Source organism: Ursus maritimus, unplaced genomic scaffold (assembly GCF_017311325.1).
Source record: "Ursus maritimus isolate PB19 unplaced genomic scaffold, ASM1731132v1 scaffold_13, whole genome shotgun sequence".
Taxonomy (NCBI): domain Eukaryota; kingdom Metazoa; phylum Chordata; class Mammalia; order Carnivora; family Ursidae; genus Ursus; species Ursus maritimus.
Window position 1 is genome coordinate 41,913,017 of NW_024423675.1, and position 15,902 is coordinate 41,928,918.

The window sequence follows — 15,902 nt, forward strand, 5'->3', positions numbered from 1 at the left end:
AACACGATGTGTTCCATGAACCATGAGTATGTGGCTGCTTCTGGAGCAGAACCCAAGGCAAGTGTGAGGTAGTCAGAGATCGTGGCTTTATAGAACTGAGAGCCCTGGGTTCAAATCCTTCCTCTACCCCATGCCATTCGTGTGACCTTGAGCATGCTACTTTAATCTCTGTAAACCTCAGTTTAGGGGATCCAGAAAAAAGCCACTAGAAATACCTTTATTACTTTGTATAGAGGCCATACCCCTAAGAGGATGGGGATAAAGGGGAATAAAGGATAATTCAAGAAGACGTACGTCATATTGGCTCCTAAAATTGCTTAACATTTATTCTTTTAGGATTAGTGGGTTGTAAGTCTCATGAGAGACAGAATTAGAATTGATTAGACTCCAGAGTAGAAATGGATCAAACTATTTCCTCTTTTTGCTTCAAGTTTCCTCCAAAAGTAGTCATTATTTTATTTTCCTTTGTCCTTGCATAGATGTATTTAGTGGGACCTCCCATATAGGCCTGCTCTGACAAATCCCATGTTATTTTATCATTGACATTCATACATATACTTAAAAATGAAAAAAATGAGTATCTGTAAACTCCCAAGAATTCATTCAAAATGATGAAAAAAACTACAGTGAAAACACAACAGAGAAGGAATGTGACAATTACTTGGCTTGCTTTGGTGCCTTCCTGCTCAGAAATCTTCTCTTCTTCGACACAATGAAAATAGCCTCTCTTTGACAATGAATAAAAGTACGAACTACTGAGGATAAGGTAGAGAAAACCCACTGAGCCAAGATGTGCTGGAATTTATTCTGGTGTATCTGCTCACTGCATTGGACGACTGACTCTCTGCAGCCAGGCATGGACCATAACAGCTTCTCCACCGGCCAAGGTCAGTGTTTAATGGTGATGGTTTTGATTTCAGTGAAAAACTCATAAGAGTCCTTGGCTCCTTCTCTACCCACCCCAGAGCTCTTCATCCCCCCAAAAGGGAGGTTGAGCTCTCTGATGAGCCAGCAGTTGGTCCAGACCAAGCCCGACTGCAACTTCTTGGCCACCCGGTGGATACGGCCCACGTTGCTGGACCACACTGTGGCTGCCAGCCCGTATTTAACGCTGTTGGCTCTTTGAATCACTTCCTCTTCACTATCGAAGGGGACGACACACGTCACTGGACCAAATATCTCTTCCTTCATGCAGCAAGAGTCATCCTTAATGTCTGTGATCACTGTGGGAAGCATAAAGTATCCTGCCTGATTCCTGGGGGGGAGACTCAACGTGTCCACCCCCTCACCACACAGAATCCGGGCCCCTTCCGTCCGGGCTTTCGTGATGTAACTTCTGACCTGGGCGAGTGAAAACCGTGATTAGCAACATCTTACCGTTTGACTTGACACAAAGCAGCAGAAAATTCAATATTTTTGAATCATCTAGGAAATATGTATAAGGCCACTGCTAAGAAATCTAAAGTTGATTATCTTACTGCTCAGCTGCTCGCCTGAGGGCAGAAGTGCTCGGACCATCACTTGGGCGTTCAGCCCTCATACAGAAGAGGAGGGAAGTAATTTCTTTACTGTCTAAGTCCCAGGCATGTAGATAAATGCTTTTCATACATTCTCATTTAATTCTCTCAAAACTCTATTAGCTATATATTATTCTCTCTTATTTGCTGATGATAAAATTGAGCCTCAGAAAGGGTAGATGGTTCATACAACTAATAAACGGGAGAGCTAGAATTCGCACCCCGGTATATTCAGGAGTTAAATACACAAAAGAATAGTTACTCACTTTGGGGCGGGGTGGGGGGGCGCTCTGTCAAGTGCAGAATGTGGGAAGTTGAATGGTGCGTAAGATTTCATGAAAGGCCAAGATGCCCTTCAATGGATAGGCTTCCAGAATAATTCACTTCTAACTTCCAGTCTCATTACTGATTATGTTCTGAAAATACACCTAGTTAATATAGACTAGGTAACTATAATGGGAAATAAATTATGTAATAAGTAAACCCAGTAACTTGGAGACAGTGACAGATGTTTATTAACAATGGTTGTAGAAATGGCTCATTATGAAATGATTTGTATGTTTATATATGGAAACTTCATTGCAGTCACAATGATACATTATCCTACCCCTGAAGGATAGTATAAGCATAGGAGAAGTAGAAAAGTAATCCCAAAAATTAAAAGTATAGAAAAACAGCTAAGCAGTACATCAAAGGCAGGGTAAGTTTCGAAGTCATACTTTGGATTCCTACTTATCACATATTTACCTGAGCGTTCGGCCCCAGTATTAGATTAGTACTCCGTTGTAGAACTATATTCAATGTACAGCTATGTGTTTACCATGTAAAAAAAACTTTTTTTAAAGATTTTATTTATTCGACAGAGATAGAGACAGCCAGTGAGAGAGGAAACACAAGCAGGGGGAGTGGGAGAGGAAGAAGCAGGCTCACAGCGGAGGAGCCTGATGTGGGTCTCGATCCCAGAACGCCGGGATCACGCCCTGAGCCGAAGGCAGATGCTTAACCGCTGTGCCACCCAGGCGCCCCTGCCATGTAAAAATTAAACAGTAATGTTGTTTTAGTATTAATTTTACTCTAATTTACAGAACACTTAATAAGCCATGAAGTCAAAGACTTCTAAAACATAGATTATTTGGAACAGCTTCGTATTCCACTCTGTTACACATTTTCCCCCAATGCTCCCAATGATCTCAAAGCTCTCCCAGAAAAGCCCTAGTCTAGTTTGTGGGTGGAGACTAAATTAGGTCTGGAATTCCCTTTCCCCTATTCTCTTACTCCTGTTGAAACAACCCACTCAGATTAATTAAAAGATACCAAAGGCAATATAATGCGTGAACAGGGAAGTTGAGGCAAAGGTCTCCAGGGGCGCCTGCTAAACTCAGGGCCTGAACATTTTTCCATGATTCAAACACGGAGTGGCTTTAGATTATCTCGTCTACATGGAATTTCATGATTATTTCTTAGGGGCTCTTGGTTAATAAAAGATGAAGGAAAATTTTCAAATGGTGAACTTTTCCAAATTTGTAATATATAAGATGATGCATAGTAAACCAAATTTATCTTCTGGAAGAAGTATCACTGGACGATAGAATGATATCTATACTAGCGGCTCAGGGACAGAGATTTTCAGGAAAACTGCAAAAAGAAAATGTTGTGACTGGTAATATGCCATAAAATGTAATCAGTTATTACTATAAAACCTCTTCTGAGAGCAGAAAGTAGTTAGTACTTCGTAGCTTTGCCCATAAAATCCAAGCACAGAGGTCAGATGGGCAGGTGGGGGAGCCCAAGGGTTCGAATCCCAGACCCTCCACTTGCTCGCTGAGGGATTTTCAATGCTGTTTCCCCTCTGAAAAATGGGATTAACGTTCCCACCTATTTGTAAGATTAGATAAAATGTATGTAAAATATTTCGCATAACGCCTGGCATGCAGAAAGTCTTCTGAATGCCCGTCACCACTGGTGCTGTCGGTGAAGAAAGTGGTGGTTTAACACACCATCCGACGCTTACTAGCTTGGAGACTTCAGAGATGTGCCCACACTGCAGGTCAGCTTTTTTTAACCTGACAAAAGAAGAGAGCAAACTGCAAAAGTGGACCTTTACTAAGGGCCTGCAGCCCGGCCCTACTGGGGAACGCCCCTGTGACCTTGCCCTGTGCTCTGCCAGCCTGTCAACACTCAAGCACTCCATCTCCGATCACCTGCATTATGGGCAGGCTGGCATCTAGCCAGGTTCTCCAGACAGTCACGTGGAAAAGAATTCACGGGGGTGAAAAGAAAAACAAAAGCAAAAACAAGAAGCAACCTGTGAAACAGGCAGAGAGCCTTTTCTTCACTCCTGGAGGACAGAGTCACCTGCATGACTGGGACGCAGGCGAGTCACACACCCACTTAGGAGCGAGCTGCGTCGCTCTGAGGTTCTGCGCCCTTTGCCACGACAGAACACTTCTACGTATTCTAATTGCACTCTTCTGTCACTGCCTCGCCATCTATCGTGACAACCACACAGAAGTAAGATGGACACAAGACCCAGACTCTGCAGGACTAATCTGCTTCAAAGAAGACACAGACAGACTGCAGAGGAGAAGTGGAATACAAAGATGGCGGGCAGGCCCCTCTTGCTACGCAGCCCCCACAGCTTTCTGGGAGAGGCGAGGAAAGATGGCCACCAGTGAACGTGTCCACTCCCCCCTTGATCTCCGAAGCAGCATAGCAAACTGAAAAGCGTCCCACTGCAAAGGCCACATTTACACTGCCTTAGCTGCTTCCATTAGTTCTCTCTTTCAAGGGCCGAGATACCAGGGCCTTCTCACAAGAATTGACCTGCCAGCCCCTCATCCTGGGTCCACCTGGTGGGAGACTCAGAAGGGGAAGCCGAGACTCCTTGCATCTGGGCACTCGTGCTCAGGGTGGAGCAGTGAGGCTGGCAGATGTCGAGGAACCCTCGGAGCCTCAGCAGGATTGCCCCACGCTTCACTTGGGGGGGTAATGTAAGGCCACCTGAGGGCCACTCTACGAGGCAGAGGGGAAGGGGGGGGATCCAGTCTCCACAAAACAAGAGAGCTGCATTGATCGCAGCACGTTTATATGTGGCGGAGTAATGGGAATACCATCTTTAGTGTTCTTCCCTAGAAAAAGAACAATAAAATAAATTGGCCAGGGCATCTGGGTGGCTCAGTTGGTTGAGCGTCTCCCTTTGGCTTGAGTCGTGACCCTAGAGTCCTAGGATTGAGCCCCATGTGGGGCTCTCTGCTCAGCGCGGAGCCTGCTTCTCCCTCTCCCTCCTGTTCATGCTCTCTCTCTCTCTCTCAAATAAATAAACAAAATCTCAAAAAAAAATAAAAAAATTAAAATAAATTGGCCAATGATAAAAAACTATTTTGAAATTTTTAACCATGTGTACAAAATCTTTCTCCTTAAAAGCAGTAGAGCCATGGAGCTTTCTGAGATGAGGGCAGAGTAATTCATTGTACTTTATTTTAATAAGGAAGTGGCTGAAAAATTATTTTCTGTAAGGATCAAGTAGAAAGTCAAGAGAAGTTGATTGAAAAGTCTGCAGTTTGGCTCATAGTCACGTGCCACCCTTGGTTTCTTAGTGTGGACCATTGTATCGTGGACGCGGAAGACGTTAGCAAAAGGCAAAGCCGTGTGCATGGATATAGAAACTCTCGGCCTCATCTTTGAGATTTTTCTATAAATCTTCAGTTATTCTAAAATAGAAAGTTTATTTCTTTTCTTAGTTATTTGACCGAGATAGAAAATATATGATGGTAAAAATACATGGGAGTTTTAAAAGCTTCCATTTGAAAGATAAATCTGGGCTTATGTTTGAATGTGGTTGGAAAAAAAAAACTGCTTACTGTAAGCTTCAGCATTTTCAGAGTTATTCATGGCATCTAAGTATACTACACTGAAATGACAGTAAGCAAACAGAATCCAACCAACATGTTAAGTAAACGCTTGTCTTTCCAGCATAATTTGGTTTCATCGAAGATGGCATTTCTGGGCTAAGATACATGAGGGAGAGGTTGACACCGGACTTAAAACCTCGTCAATGTTTCAAGTCTTAAAAAAAATCAAATATCATTTGTAGTTTAGAGCTACTAGGATTCTTGGCTTTTGTCCACAGTTTCTGTGGTTACAATGCTAGAAACAACGGGAATCCCTCCTGGTGTCCTGCAGGACTGTTTCACATCCTCTCCTCCCTCCTGAGCCCTCAGCACCTTCTCCCCTCCTCACCCTGCTTCCTAGTTCACTGAGAAAACAGAAGAAATAAGAAGAGGCCACCACGCTACTACTCCCTCCGCTAAGAGCATCTGGCCTTCACAATGTTGTAAAGTCAAACGGAAAATGCAATAAATCTGTGCAGTGTCAAAGATTTCTACAAACTTAAGTAAAGGCTCTGTCCCTCACTGGCTAACTGACGGGGCATATATTCCTTGGTGGGTCTCCGTTCCCAGACCTGAAAACGGGTCCTCCAGCTCCAACATCCTATGATTTATTTTGGGAGTCACATCAGGTAGTACATGAAGATGGACTTAAAGACCTAAATTCCACAAACCAGCCAGAGACCATCCACGGCTTCCCCCACGTAGACCACCACGAACACTACCCACTAAGGACCACGCCATTTGGATCATGCCTGCTGGCACGTCCAGAATTCCATCTGCTCTAAGCCACAGGCAGAACCCTTTCCGCTGAGAACTTTTATCGATGGAAATTCCTGCCACCCTTAGTCCACATCATTCTTATCAGCTGACCCTTATATTTGAAATTTGTCTTCCTTGCTCTCCATGGTATCTCCATGCTGACCTCTCAAATTCATTCATTCCAGATGGACGCTGCTTTAATCTGAACTACATTCGTGCATTCATATCTAACATTTGTAGGCTCTATATCCAGAAACCACTTCCTGCAGGTCGGAATTTTTTTAAGCATAGGGTAGTAATTAACAACATTTCAAAGCATGAGTGTGTGCTATGCCCTGCACTGAGCTTCTCCCCAGACTCCCATTGCAGAGATTTACTTACTTTCTCCAAATGAGCTTTACTTATCAGAGCCCCCATGCTGGCCGATGGATCGGAGGGAATGCCAACTTTCCACATTCTGGTAGCTTCCACAAACTTCTCCAAAAATTCACTATAGATGCTCTTCTGGACAAAGATTCTGCTGGTACAGAGGCAGATTTCACCCTGTCAAGAACGACACGTGAGGACAATGGCAAGACACACTCCTTCATGGGTAGGTCTCCCTGCATTTCGGAGCACCTACATGTCAGTTGCCAAGCACTGGTCTAGGCCATGGGAGACACTGATAAAACAAAGTCCCACCACGGGGAACACACAGTCTTGTGGGGAAGTCAGACAACAGCACAAGTAAATGAGCTCAATCAATAATATAATTTTAGGTCATGAGCAAAGCAATACAAGAAAATTAAGCAGAGGATGGGAATAGAAATCAATGGAAAAGTGCCGCTTCTAGTCCCTTCTAGTAAAGGGAGTTCTGGAAGGCCCTTGTGAAGAGGGGGTATTTGAATTGACATTTGATTGATGGGAAGGAGCTGGCTGGGCTCGATGTGGAGGAAAGCAATTCTCTGCAGGAAGGGTAGAGCGGCTTCTTGCTGCAGGAGCATGCTTGCCGTGGTGCGGTGTGTGCAGTGAGACAAGAAGGCAAGCAGGAGGCAGCAATGGGGGTAGGGAGGGTAGGAAAGGAGGGCAGGAGGTGAGGAGCAAGGCCATACCACGCGGAGTCCCACAGGCTCACAAGGAGTTTGTGTCTTGCTGTTGGTCTCGTGAAAAGACCGTGGAAGGCTTTAAGCAGCAGCATGATAAGATATAATCAGATTTCCATTGTTAAATGATCGTTCCGGCAGCTGGGTGGAGAATAGAATGGAAGGGAACGAGAGTGGGATCAGAGTAGCGCTCAGAGAGTATTCCAGAAGTCCAGATAAGCGGAGGTAGCTTGGACCAGGGCAGGACCGGTGGAGATGAGCGAAGTGATAGGCATCCATGACATCACCAGATTTGTAAAGGGACACGGGAGCCCAAAGTGCAAGAAAACGAGTTTCAATGCTCTGCAGAAGTGATGGGTTCCAAGATATATATGAATGATTGAGCCGACAAGATGGGCTGATGGGTTAGTGAGATACAAGGTCGGGGTAAGAACAAGGTTTTTGATGGAGCCTCTGAGCAGATGGTAGTGCCCCAGAAAGGCAAGTCCAAGGGAGAGGAGCGGTATTGCAGGGAAAGGAGAGGGAGGGAAGTCAAGAGTTCTGCTTTGCACAGTGAGGTTCAGATGCCAAATAGACATCCAAATAGAGATACTGTATGCTTACTATCGTTTGAATATGGCGTACGATCACTTACAAACCACGGTCTAGACAGCTCAAAGCATGATGTATGTATGGTAAGTATGTGTCTACATAAATAATGATTTTCACATTTATATTTGATCTTCACAACCATCCTAAGGATGGAATATTTCTAATTATTTTGATAGTTGTGCGAAGGTGTATTGTCCAAATTAAATCATCCCTGTTTTGAAACAAAAAATTCTCTCTGCAACCCAGAATCACTATAAGAACCAGCTGCATATCTGGCTGGGGAAATCTCCGGACACAACTGCCCTCGGCCGTGTGGGGAGGGAGGGCGTGGTAAAGAGAGTTGAGGGGTTACCTGATCCGGGTTTCCCTGATTACTTAGTGCCAGGAAAGCATAGATAATGCTAGGATCTCCAGGGGCATGACTTTGGAGGAAATGAGAAAAGGGAAATATTATTTATTGCATGCCGGACACCGTGCAGGGTGCTTTTCTCATAATAATTCAGCGCTGCAGTAGTTTTCCCAGCTTACGATTCGGAAATGGAGATTTAAACAAACAAGCCCCAGTCCACCAGGCACAGGAAGTCTCAACTTCAGTCTGAGTGATCGATGTTCAAGTCTGCATTCATTTCTTCTGTGTCCCACAGCATGTCGAAGTGTGAGTGTGCCCCAGCCAAAGGCGACTACGCATGACACAGATGTTTCGAAGGGGCCCATTACGTTCAACTGAGGAAGAACTGCTCGTTACGTGGGACTCATCTCTCCGTTCAGGAAAAAGAAACCAGCCCCTCGAGTTTGCCTAAAATCTGTTTGTTGTCTTGAATTCGCCAGTTGGGTTCCTGTCCTTTTCCCCACTGACATTTAAAATACCCCCAAGGGGAAGGCTCTCCTAGCAATTTCAAGTTCTGGCACAATCCTGGTAGCCAAGAAGCCACAGCCCATCCCCGTGCTCAGAATATGTTTTCCTTCATGCGGAGTTCACCCAATGTCCGCTCAGCTGTTTCTCCGTCTACAGCTTGCCCCCTACCCTTGTTGCCACTAAGCCACCCAAATGCTTGATTTAATTTTTCATTTTGGTACTTGTTTATTTTAATGATTAAAATAGCTATATCATGAAATTGCAAGTCTATTTTCTAAAATCTAAAATTTAAGTCTATTGATCCAGAAAAACTCTCCTTATAGACACAGACGTACCTGTAAACAGAGGTACAGAGAGAGATACAGAAAAAAAGCCACTTTCTCTAAGAATTACAGTGAGAGAAATAATTACAATTATAATGATCACCAAAAGAACCACTGTCAAGCATGGTTTTCAGCCTACAATTCACAAAATCGCTACTGGAAGGCATCATTTCTGCTTCCATGAGTTTACAGGTAAAGAAATGAAGGTTCAAAAGGTTACGGCAACTTATGCAAGTTAAATAAAGATAGACTTCATTTCACTCATCTTTCTTTCTATGGCGGCTCTAACTCTTTAGTTAATTCTTTGTTCGCTGCTAAAATTTTTAAAAAGCAGACCCTTTGGAGAAAATCGTTCAGTATTTGTGCACAGCTGCTCCACCCTAGGCCTGATCCTGGGCGTTGAAGGTCAAATGTGGCCCCAAAGCAGACTCTTTGTGAGGCTTACAGTCTGGTCTGTCTGGGTCAGGGTTCCTAACCCTTTGGGATGCCATGGCCTCGAAGAATCTGCTGAGAACTGTGGCCTCCAGAAACACATCTGGTCACAATTTCGGGAGGTGCAATGTTGCTCATGACTCCATGACATCCATGACTCCAACATCAGAAACGTGCTCTCGACTGGTTCAGGCATCATTTCTAAGCGTGTGCTGCATTTGGGATGCTTTGGGGGGAACACAAGGTTTACTGGAGATAGGACATTCAGACGGCGGGAAGAGAACGGCGGTAACTATGAATAAAGGGATGAAAAGGCTTGGCGAAGCAAACGGTCCGCCGTTTTGCCCGTGGCTGGTAATACCTGCCACGCCCCGTAACTCAAGCCCTGGAGCTCGCACAGCAGAAGCTGTGATCCCACAAGACCGCAGACGGACATCGAGACAAAACAGAGAGGCAGTGGAATAACACGATGTAACAATCTCCTCTCCCTGAAACGGCACCAGACGGACCGCTCGCTCCTGGCTTGGCACCGTGATGAAACAGACCCAGTCTGACCGGGTCACAGAGTTTAAAAGCAAACTAACTAAAAACAAACCAAACCAACCCAGAGGACACACCTGGTTGGCGAAGCTGGACTTGACCGTCGTTGGAATGCACTCCTCCAGGTTGGCGTCCTCAAAGATGATGGCGGGGTTCTTGCCCCCCAGCTCCAGGGAGAGCTTCTTGCAGTGGGGAGCACTCAGCTGTGTGATCCGCTCGGCTGTGGGCTGGCTCCCCGTGAAGGAAATGAGGGGCACCTCTGGATGGGACACCAGGGCCTCGCCTACCCGGGGCCCCGTGCCAAACACAATATTTACCACACCTGGGGGAACACCTGGACAGGAAACAGAACAGTCTCCAGGTCTGTATCTGGATGGGATACAGAAACAGTGACAGAATTACAACAGTAATTCTTCTCTGTATGTTCAGAACTTCGGGTGACATAGAGGCTCTCCTGGAAAGTGCAGTAGCCCGAACGGGTGGGAGTAGACTTTGATGCCTGTCTCCAGTTTAACAGCAAAGCAAAGACTATAGCGCCACCTTGCTCCAGGGTGCCCTAGGTGGGATTCTCCAGGTGCTTGGCCTTAGAAAAATGAAGAGTAGAACATTCAAATTAATTCATTCCATGATATTGACTAGGCATCAGGGACAGGGGGCGCAGAGATAGCCTCAGGCAGGTCAAGCCCTGTAAGGTAGGAGAGCCCTGCTCCAAGTCGGCATTCAGGAGTCACATTTCAGTGTGAAAATGTGAAGCAGAGGGAAGAAGAGACTGACTGTCTTGGTCCAGGGAAGTGAGGGAGGGCTCCTCCGGGAAGGTGAGCATTGAGTTAAAGGTCAATGTGTCCCATGATACGGACATACACTCTAAGACTGACTTAACGTACCAAGAACACCCAAAAACAGGTGCCCCCATCTTTCTAGCACGAGACCCTAGCCCCACGTTCACGTGTATCTTTTTATGTGTTTATGGCTTTACTGGTTTATTACCTAGCGAACACTGGCAGGTGCGCTAAGGGCAGAAATGGCATCTGTGTTCTGCTCCCCATTGGTCTCCCCCTCCCCCCCCATGCCATGGCCCTAGTCTGCCAGATAGATTAATACCAGTAAGTGCTCACATTCACTGTGGGTCAGTCCATTGCTGGAAGCGATTTAGATCTCCCGGCCACTGGATGAGGTAGGGAGGATTACTATCCTCACCTCATCCCAACTGAGGCAAAAATGAGGTTGAATAGCCACCACTAGGAGGCAAAACCGGGTGTAGACTTAACAAATAATCAAGTGAATGAATGAATGAAGGCTTTGTGTACATTATCCAAATCAGAAATGGTCCTTGATTCTGGAAAGCTTTATGTGTCCAGGAAAAAAAATCTATGTGCAATCGTGTCGTGTCCAGGAAGCTCTTAGGGTTTGCCCGGAGGTAGCTGAGTTTACTCCCCACACTTCTTCAGCCCGGAAGTAGAGCAGACGCAGAACACCTCCAGCGCGTAAGATTTTTGAACTACTTCCCTGCTCCCACTGTCTTCCCCTGTCCACGGTAGACATTCTCTCCTAGAAACACACTCTGTGGGATTAGAACCATCTCTTCCAGAATGTGCTTTTAAAGCATAAATAACAAGTTCTCATTGATGATCCGTCTTCATCCAGAACACCTGCCCATCAAGCCAGAGCCTTAGCCCGATCACTTGAGGGGACACACGAGGCCCCCTTCAGGTGAGCCTAGGAGACAGGTGTGGAGAATCAATGACTCGTGGTGGCAGCTGGCAGAGCTTCACCTCTAATGGCCCCACCTTTATATGCATGTGCACACTCACTGAAATCTAGCATGGGTCAGTCCTGGATCACAGGTCACTGCCAGGGAGGGCAGACCCAGGGCCAAGCACCTGTGAGAGCTGCTGAGCCTTGCGTTGGGGCAAAGAGGAGGCTCAGGAAAGGGGTCCTCATGGTAGTTGATGGGGGACAGACAAGGACAAGTTTCCCACCATTTGTAGGCTGGGGTCCTGCATCTCCATCAGACCGTGGGCATGTGAATATTTGCCCGATATTTTCTGATTGGGGTTTGGGGGCAAGAGAAGGTGGACTATTGGGTTTTATAAATCCTGAAGGCAAAAATGGACAAAATCACTTCTAACGTATACAACAGCATTTTAACGAAGAGAGAAGAAAACTTAGAAACACCACATACTTATCATCCCAGGAAAGTGAGCTCATTTCAGCAGTCAATTGCCTTCTACACAACGGCATTAATGCTTTACGTTTCCTTGAACTTTGGTGTTAATACGTTAGAAGCCACCTACTGGCCATTATTTCTCGGCACCACTTTGCCATTTGATCGAGACAGTAATGAATTTTTCTAGAGACATCAGCCCTCTATCCTTAAGATATGCCACTTATCAGAGAAGAAGGCACTACGTTGGCAAATAACAATTCGGTAAAACTCAGAGTAGCTGACTAACGGACAACACAGGGATGGCAGGATGGCAACAAGCTTCCATTGGGCAGAACAAAACTAGGAAGGGCCCGAAATCCACACTCCAGGACAGAGGCATACATTTCGTGCCCCCAAGAAGAAATGAATATTCTAGAACTATAAAAGAGATACTCACGGTATACTTTTTTAAATGATTTTACTGCACAGGAAGGTCACCTGTCAAGTCTGTTTGAATGCTCAGGACTCAAGGACTGGTTCTTTAAATACCCAGAATGCAGTACGAGGTCATGCTAGCTTTCTTTTTCTTACACTATTAAACATGTCTCATACAGATTCTCAATCCAAATGGAGAAACTAGGGCTTAAGACAAGTGCGATTTGAGCCTTACACTCTCTGTGGTGGCCAGAAGAAGAAAGTTTAGCAAATCCAGCAGAGGCAGGGAAGGAGAGAAGAACTGTCTTGGTATAACAAGCTTATTTGTTCACAAGAAAGATCAATGCTGTGCAAATATACGGAAATGTAAAACTCTCATGCAGACCAGGGGCTGGGTGTATGGAAGCAGAGAGTGCTTAGGGAAGAGAAATCATCATAGATCAAGCTGTGGTTGACTTCAAGAGAGAGTGGCTCTGGGGGCACAGCTCTGTGGCACCAACCCACCTGCATGGGTGCCCTCCCCAACATGGATCACAGCAGAGCATCGGCCCCACTTCTGTCCACTCCAGGGAGCCTACAGTCAACAGACAGAGAAGAAAGGCCTTGGACCTCTATAAACACTTGGCAGTTAATTTGACAAAGAATGGCATTAGAATGCGATCCCTCATGTAAGGAATGGATGACACCTGTGGGACATGGGAGAGGTAGGCACATTTCTATCATACACCCTCCAGAAGCCTAAGGCATCCATAAGTATCATCCCAAAGACTGAAGCTGGGAGGCCTCATGCCTCTGCACAATACAAGGGAAATGGGCAGCTCGACTAGGCTCATAAGACCACACAGTTCAACCTGACATCTAAATCCTGGAGTAAAGAACTGTCCCAACTTTCTTGGAAACCAACATGTATGTTTTTGCTTGGAGAGATAAAGTATCCAGAAGAGGGAGATATGGGTTCTTTCCAACTACCTACTTTATGGATATGGGTGAGCCCAGCAGTACTGTCTCTGTGGGCTTGAAGGAAGTACGTACAGCAGAGACTGACAGAAAGACAGCCTGTTTCCCACCACCCACCCATCATCCCAGCCCAAGGTGTGTATGAGGGACCTAATAGTGAGGGGCTTTCTTGTGGGTTGCAAGCTAGGGTCTCCTGACTTCCTCCAACCCTGGTGCGGTGTCAGACTGTCCCCGTGCTGAGTTATACCCCAGGACGTACCCAGGAACATACCTTGAATGTGGCCATGACATTGTTGACATAAAGAGGACAAGGAGCCATATTGTATCAGCTTCCACACAGTGGCTCCAAATGCAGGGAAAACTGAGGGAGGTAGATTCAAATCTCTCGAAAATGGCTACTTCTAGCGGGTATCGTATAACCATACAAACCAGTGAAGTACCTAACAGTAGCCTCACTTGCGTCAAGATTAACATGTGGTTCAAATACGAGATTTAAATTGACCATTGAAGACCATCTCTGGAGCAGGCTGGTGTCTGAGTTGACTGGGTTCTTTAAGCCTGCTGTCACTTCACAGTTGTGCAATCATTTCGCTGCCTGCCTACCCCCGCTGCCGGGGGAACATTCCTGCAGGGGCACGGGCAGGGTTGAAGAGAGGAAGCAGTGTGACCCAGCCCTGTGCATGAATGGGATTTCTCAGAAAAGGATCAGAGAGAGGAAAACCAAAGATGTCAATGGAATCAATTTTGCTCCGAGCAGATTTTTATCCAAAACAACTTTTCAAATGTCAGTGAGGCTGAGGTGGCTCAAGCCCACAAAACTTGCGACCCCAAAGCCAACCCTGTGCCTGTCCAGACCCACAGCTCATTACCTGCTCTCTCCAGGAGTTTGCACATCATCCATGCGGTCACTGAAGTCAGCTCACTGGGCTTGGCTATCACAGTATTGCCAGCAGCGATGGCCGGCGCCACCTTCCAGGTCAGCAAGTAGAGAGGCAAATTCCAGGGGCTGATCAGACCGGCTACAAGAGGAGAACAGAAACACTGACACCAATGGCAGGCCCCTTAAAGTAGACCGGCCAACTGGGTTTCTTAACATGGAACTCCTTCACCCTGCATAAAACTTAGGCTTACTTTTCTAAAACCCCAAACTTTGCTTCCTTGTAGCCAACCTCAGGGAAATAACTCTAAAATGTATTACAAGCATTACTGCGCCTTTTAAAACTATCAGTCAATACAATTTACTCTTTTCTTGATGATGTAACAATTGTATGTATGAACAACAGCAATGTAAGGTCCAGGGCCGAGAGTTTGTCACCTGTTACTAAATAGTTTCAGAATATGATGAGTTTTGAGATTTATAGACTGACTTTTACATTTTTTTTAAACTTCTATCTCCTTCTTCATCATCAAACTGTCTAGCTACTATTTCTTTTAAGTTTTTCCATCACTGTTTCTAACCTGTTGTGGATTAAGACATAAAATCTCAAGCTTTTTAGAATTATTGGTAAAATGAGAGCAAATGGCTTCTGAGTCTGCCTTGTGGGGGCCCTCCTATTAGTAAAGCCAATGAATTTTGATGCATAAACTATGAAATCCATTTTAACTAGCCAGAGGATTTCTTAATAAAAAATTCTTTCTAGGTTCTCACCTGTATCATGAGCAGATAAGATTGCTAAATAAGTAATAGAACCAGCATCCAGAACGTGTCTCCATGTAATATTCTGAAACCAACCAGGTTTCCAACCATAACACACACACACACACACACACACACACACAATCTACCTTATGAATATGTAAATGGATTCATCTTATTTTATACTCTTCCCTTAAACCTATGCTGTGAAAACAAACATATTTTTATGTGATTATTTTCTTGTTAGAAAATCTTTTATTTAGAGGATAACAGAATATTTTTTCTGCATTATATATCACCATACTACTAAGAGGGAGGCTTGAGCTTTTCCTAACTCCTTAAAAATATGATTTCCAAAGGGCTCAAATAACCAAAGTGGTAATATGCTCCATTTTCTTTCCTTTTAATTTATTTTCTTTCATCCTGTCATAAAATGTAACAAATAAGGGTGTTTGGCGGTTGGAGGAACAGTGACATCTAGTGGATACTTTCAGTCATTGCTCGCGTTTATATGTCCTCCAATAGAAAGCGGGAAGCAACTAATTGAGTCAAGACTAATCTACCTGGCACTGTTCTAGTGACCTACAAATATATAAATATAAAATTAAACTATTCTCCCGGTTTTTCAGATAAGAATCTTCAAGCATACAAATGTTATGAAGCTGGCCCTGCACATATCCAAAATCCATGCTCTTAACTACAAGACCCTCTGGAAATAAACTTTTTTTTTTTTTTTTT

At 45.0% G+C, this 15,902-nt stretch overlaps 1 protein-coding gene across 1 annotated transcript in view; it reads right to left on the bottom strand.

The window, feature by feature from the left end:
• Positions 1-403: 403 nt before the first annotated feature.
• The window catches only part of ALDH8A1 (aldehyde dehydrogenase 8 family member A1), a 21,413-nt gene continuing 5,914 nt past the window's right edge, over positions 404-15,902 (bottom strand). Inside the window, exons 4-7 of the mRNA XM_008691070.1 lie at positions 14,398-14,547; positions 10,068-10,324; positions 6,548-6,709; positions 404-1,341 (exon numbers count right to left, since the gene is read on the bottom strand). Coding sequence (XP_008689292.1) covers positions 889-1,341; positions 6,548-6,709; positions 10,068-10,324; positions 14,398-14,547 — 1,022 coding nt within the window. The 3' untranslated portion in view covers positions 404-888. The remainder of the gene's footprint in view (positions 1,342-6,547; positions 6,710-10,067; positions 10,325-14,397; positions 14,548-15,902) is intronic.